Below are 5444 nucleotides of genomic sequence, written 5' to 3' on the forward strand. Positions count from 1 at the left end.
TATCCAGTGCGTTGTGATTGGCCGAATACCTCAAGCGTGTGACAACGGAAATGTTATAATATCCTGAGGGGCTGTAGGGCGAGGTGCGATCTCAGCCTGGATGTTGGTGCTGCCCACCATGACAGGAAGCAGTGATGCCGTGTCCCGGCGCGAAGAGACAAAACCAGTAAAACCCATTATAAACGAGGCATTTGTTGCATCCAGTGGGGACATAATTACTGATTATAATGACTTATACTGTCTTCTTTCGAGTTGCATTGCATCGCGCCACATAAACATAAAACCATGTCTGCATTTGTGATCGGAGAAATGACAAACAACAAGCACTACTCTACACTGCTCAAAACTCGCATTTGAATCGTCAGTGGCAAATTCTTTAAATATGAAAACGTACTTACAGTCTGTGAGTCAGAAAAAGCCGGCATTGTAGTCTACTCTTCCAGGATCAGGAAACAGTCCTCCATAAAATGCGCTGCACACATCTGAATATTTTGGTTGAAGTGTTCTGGAACAGTGTTGTAAATACAACTTAACCACTGATTTCTAGTCGTGTCCTCTTTTGGAAGGCCAAACAAAGTATTTTCGCTTTCACAACGAAGCACAGCGTCTTCACAACATGGTGGCAGCAACAATAAAGTTACACCTTCTTTCTTTGCGTGAACATTTGGGCAGTGTTATGCAAATCTTCCCACATCGTGACGTAGATATGTGGGGGCGTGTTTAAACGAGGCGTTTTAGGAGAGCGTGGACGAGTCTTAACTTTTATAAAGAATATCTCTTTGGGTTTGAGACTTTAGTCTTTGCAACTTTAGGGATCTTATCTATGCACGAACAGCTTGTAACACTCCAAAGAGAAAGGAAAACTTGAAATTGCATATGACCCCTTTAACATAATTAATCTGCATAATCAAGCTTATGTCCAATGCCATGCAATATATTGACTTCTAAGGTCGCTTTTTGTGTGCTATTCAATGCTTTTTGCCACAGTAAAGACTCTGAATTAACTTGATTTGGAGGCTTTTCTCAACACATACTGATAAATCTGATTCGTTTTTAATTTAGATTAATTAATTGGCATGTATCATGTAATTAATTTAATTGCAGTTTTATATTCTATTATGCAGTAGTTGTTAGTATTCTATACACTCTTCAAGTCACTGACCTTCGCAGCTGTACGTTCTCACTCCTGAGGGGCTGTAGGGCGAGTGCGATCTCAGCCTGGATGTTGGTGCTGCCCACCATGACAGGAAGCAGTGAGACGCTCTGCTCCACCTCAGAGATCAGCCGCACAGCATCACCGTCTGCACAGAAGAGTGAACATTAATACCATGTGAAACTAACACACACTCTGCTCATCGGGCAAGTTTCTAGAATCTGCAAAACCAGCAACTCAATCCTTGGGTTATCTGATACTCTGACGGTCCAATATTTTATTATGTTACAGAAAGTGAATTAGATAACCATCGTATCAGCTTTCATTAATCAGATCTAGAGATCAGGACAGAGGGAAGAAAGGAAGACATCCCTGTAATAAGAGCCTGACAACAATATACACAAAAAACAAGAGACATTTTAAAAGATATGTCGACAAATGTCTCATTGTTTTTGTCCTGTATGATGTACTTTTTGTTCCACAGAAGAAAAAACATCATACAGGTTTGGAACAACATAAGTGTATGTACAGTAAATAACAGAATTTTAATTGTTTAATTTTTTTTTTTTATAGATTTGCTACATCTAATATGATATGAAAGAATTAAAGATGAATGGAAAGTCAAATCAAATATTCTCACCCTGATTAGCAACTAAAGTCTTCAGCTCTCCCAGCAGATATTTAACAGTCATCACTTTCTGTGTGGTTTTCTCTGGACTGGTGGGTTTGGCATTGTGATTTAGAACTGTTAATTTCTCACAGCTGATGTCTCTGACAGGTGTAGTGTCCATCCCATCTTTTATGTCATCCTCTGCATTAGTACCACTTTCTTTAGAACAGATCTCCTGCTCCTGGTCATTGCAAATAACTAGTACTGATCCACTTGGATCAGGTTGAGGCTGGCTGACCTGGGGCTGGTTGGGCACATGTGTTGTTATCACTGCAGATGAGGGACAGGTTGAGGACCCAGTGGATGATGCCAAAGGGGCACTTGGCTCTACAGATCCCACCTGATGATGAAGCACCTATATTATTAGAACCATCAATTAGGTCAATTTAACATTTTACACATACAGCATGTGTATTCAATAATGAGGAATAATCCGAACCAAGAAAGTTACCAGGACAATTCAAAAGTTTTGCTTTAAGATGAATACTTTTATCCAGCAAGCATGCATTCAATTAATAAAACATGAAAGTAAAGACTTTCCCATTATTACAAAATATTACTATTTCAATTAAACACTGCACTTTTGAACTTTCTAATCATCAAAGAATTTAATTCTTGAAATGTATCACGGCTGCTTCACGGTTGTTTTCAACACTGATAATACAAAATGTTTCTTGGGCACCAAATTAGCATATCGTTTCATTCCTTTATCTTAACAAATTACTTTAATCTTTAATTATTTAGGTGTTATTTGTATAGTTTCTGAAGGCTCATGCAACACTGAAGACTGGAGAAACCGCTGTTAAAAATGCAGCTTTTCTATCACAGGAATAAAATATATTAAAGTAGAAAACATTATATTATTTTGAATTATAATGATAGTTCCCAGTATTACTGTTTTTACAGTATTTTTAATTTTAGAAAATGCAGCCTTGGTGAGCATAAGACACTTATTTGGGAAAAGAAAATAGAATGGTATTGTGAGTCTGACACATATGAACAGTACATAGGCCAGAAAGCTAGCGTATACTATGCAAATGTTATCTGTGTGAAATTCTGTGGTGATAGGTTTATGTTCAGTTATAATAATAAAACAACAATATATTGACTTCCACGTGCTTTACTCGTCTTAATTTGGGTGATTTTGTCAGTAAAATATATATATATATATATATATATATATATATATATATATACAGTTTATAGGAAATGCAATTAAAATTATTTTTATACATTTTAATGGATCAACAGCTCTCATTGTTTGCATAGTGGATTATAGTTCAGTAAACATACAGGTTCACTGTGAGCTGATCCAGGTCTCTGAGGGCTCAGTGCAGGTGTGGATGTAGTCAGCCGACAGTTAAATACAGTGGATTTGTAAACCTGACCTGCAAACAGAGAGAGTAAACATAAATTACATTTTCATTTACTAATTATATTTACTATGTTAGAGTCATTATACTGTGTGTTAGTGAATCTGGAATATTACAGCTAGCAGCAGGCTGAGAGTAAGCCAGTGGAAGTGAGTTTTGCTGTTCATGTTCTGCTTGCGTTACAGGGGTCAGTCCTGAAGGATGATCCTGTGTCACTTGTGCCCGTCTGATCCCAGGGTTCTGATCACGACGCCCAGCTGAACTCGGGTGACAACTGGCAGATGGAATCGTCTTCTGCACTGGAGCTACGGTAAGAGAAGAACAATATGGTGTGATCTTGAAGTATCTGTGCTTCTGAAAATGACTTTAAGAATAATGACCCGTTTCTACTGCGGCATTCCCACAAATTGTCCTAAGGATTTTACAAAAAAAAATGGATGGATTTATTGGAAGACTGACAAATGTGTCACATTTCAAAAACAGGTATAAATTCTTGCAGAACTTCTTTTGATAAGATAAAAAGGGTTGAATGTATTTGAGGACATTACCTGGCCTTTTGTTTGCATGTATAGCTGTGTTTGTCTTCTTCCCATGCCTTTTCTTGTCAGTTTCCATTTTTCTTGATACATTTTTGGGTTTGGATTTGAAGGTGCAGGTTTTTGTTCCCTGTGGTTTGGGCTTTGATTCTGTTGTGTGGAGATTATTGGTCTCATCACTACTCAAATACTAAACATAGAAAATGTATGGATTTTGTAAATACAATACCTGCTTGTTCAGCTTGAAGTATCCCATTGAGTAAAGCAGCACATCGGTCCAGTCCCTTGTGTATCGTCGTCACCTGGATGCAATATTCAATGTGAAAGAATGTCACAGAAGCTTACATTTCATTCTGTTCAGTTTATACACTACTACTTCTGGTATGTGGCTGCTTTACCTGATCTTCAGAGTCTGTAGAATAAAGAGAATACGCTGGTTCTAGAGGAGGAACACATCTCCCAGCAACCCTAAACCAGACACCATTTCTGTATGTCAGATGTTTGTTTCAACTATTAAGAAGTTTTTCTTCTAAAGGATTTCTGTTATCCAGTCTGTTACCTTTTCTTGTGTATCTGTCCACGTCCAGAGGCTGTCAGTCTGCCTGTTGAGATCACCTGCAAAACATCATTTGCTTAGTGATAAAACAAAACAATGTACAATAACTTATATAATATAAATAATAGCTTGCACCCTCTACCTTTGGTCTTGATACGCCCTGTCTTGCCATACTTGATTAAATCTGCAAACCTACCTAGCACCAAATATTGATTTGACCAAATGTCAAATCAAACTGCACTCATCTAAAAACTAAGGAATGAAAAGCAAAACAAACCGCTGCTGTTACAATCATCACCAGTAGTTCAGTTTGCGTTCAAAACGGAAGCTGAGTGCCGTGGACCAATAGGAAAACAGTCAGTTTTAATCTGTGGATTTCATTGGTGGATTACAGTAAAAAAAAAATCAAACCTGTCATCTATTGGCCTTGAGCTATGTCAATCAAATGAGCACTAGCCATTCAGATTCCTCAGGCTTAGCCAACGCCATTACGCCTTCAGACGCCAGAAAGGTGTTTCTATGGAGATGGAATGGCAGAATAATCAGTCTGATATTTAGCAATTCTGTAAAATAATATTCCAGCGTGTCAGTTCTAGAATTAACTTATTTTTCATTTTTTTTTTAAATAATTTAATTTTTTAATACTTTTTATACTGTAAGTTAAATAACTTCTTTTATTTTTATTTTCAGTATCTTAAATAGTCAATATGTTAGCACAAGTAGGCTCATGTAGTTTTCATTTAATTCTAGTGAAATGAAATCGGTCAGCATAAGTGGTCCACCATATTTCAGAGCAGAGTGCGAAATACCCTGCATTACATCAAGTCTTGTGAGAGAACAAGTAAGCTAAAAGCCCTGAACGCTATTTTTGACTGGGGTGTTTATTGCCTCCTGGGTAATGGGTAGATGAGGTTACAGTCTGTTCTCTTCCTCACGTTATCCCATTAAATTCTCATCCAAAACACAGTTTACCACAACTGATGAAATCAGACACCCTCACCATCATATGCCTTCCTGTGATGAAAGAAATCATAGAGCTTTTCAGAAGGGAAAGGGGACCACAAACTATTCTTAAACCGATTTATTAGACTAAAAATACTGAATCAGGATACGGTTTTTATGGATTTAGTTTGATTGTTTATAAAGTTATCTATCC

General features: G+C 37.4%; 1 protein-coding gene across 1 annotated transcript in view; it reads right to left on the bottom strand.

Moving 5' to 3' along the window:
• Positions 1-4635, bottom strand: part of LOC107581416 (coiled-coil domain-containing protein 14-like) — a 7186-nt gene extending 2551 nt beyond the window's left edge. Inside the window, exons 1-9 of the mRNA XM_016266973.1 lie at positions 4431-4635; positions 4292-4347; positions 4131-4200; positions 3962-4034; positions 3745-3882; positions 3296-3501; positions 3117-3212; positions 1794-2178; positions 1159-1301 (exon numbers count right to left, since the gene is read on the bottom strand). Of these exons, the coding sequence (XP_016122459.1) occupies positions 1159-1301; positions 1794-2178; positions 3117-3212; positions 3296-3501; positions 3745-3882; positions 3962-4034; positions 4131-4200; positions 4292-4347; positions 4431-4460 (1197 nt within the window). The 5' untranslated portion in view covers positions 4461-4635. The remainder of the gene's footprint in view (positions 1-1158; positions 1302-1793; positions 2179-3116; positions 3213-3295; positions 3502-3744; positions 3883-3961; positions 4035-4130; positions 4201-4291; positions 4348-4430) is intronic.
• Positions 4636-5444: the final 809 nt, after the last annotated feature.

The sequence above is a fragment of the Sinocyclocheilus grahami genome, unplaced genomic scaffold, assembly GCF_001515645.1.
Source record: "Sinocyclocheilus grahami isolate Dianchi unplaced genomic scaffold, SAMN03320097.WGS_v1.1 scaffold34.1, whole genome shotgun sequence".
NCBI classification, from domain to species: domain Eukaryota; kingdom Metazoa; phylum Chordata; class Actinopteri; order Cypriniformes; family Cyprinidae; genus Sinocyclocheilus; species Sinocyclocheilus grahami.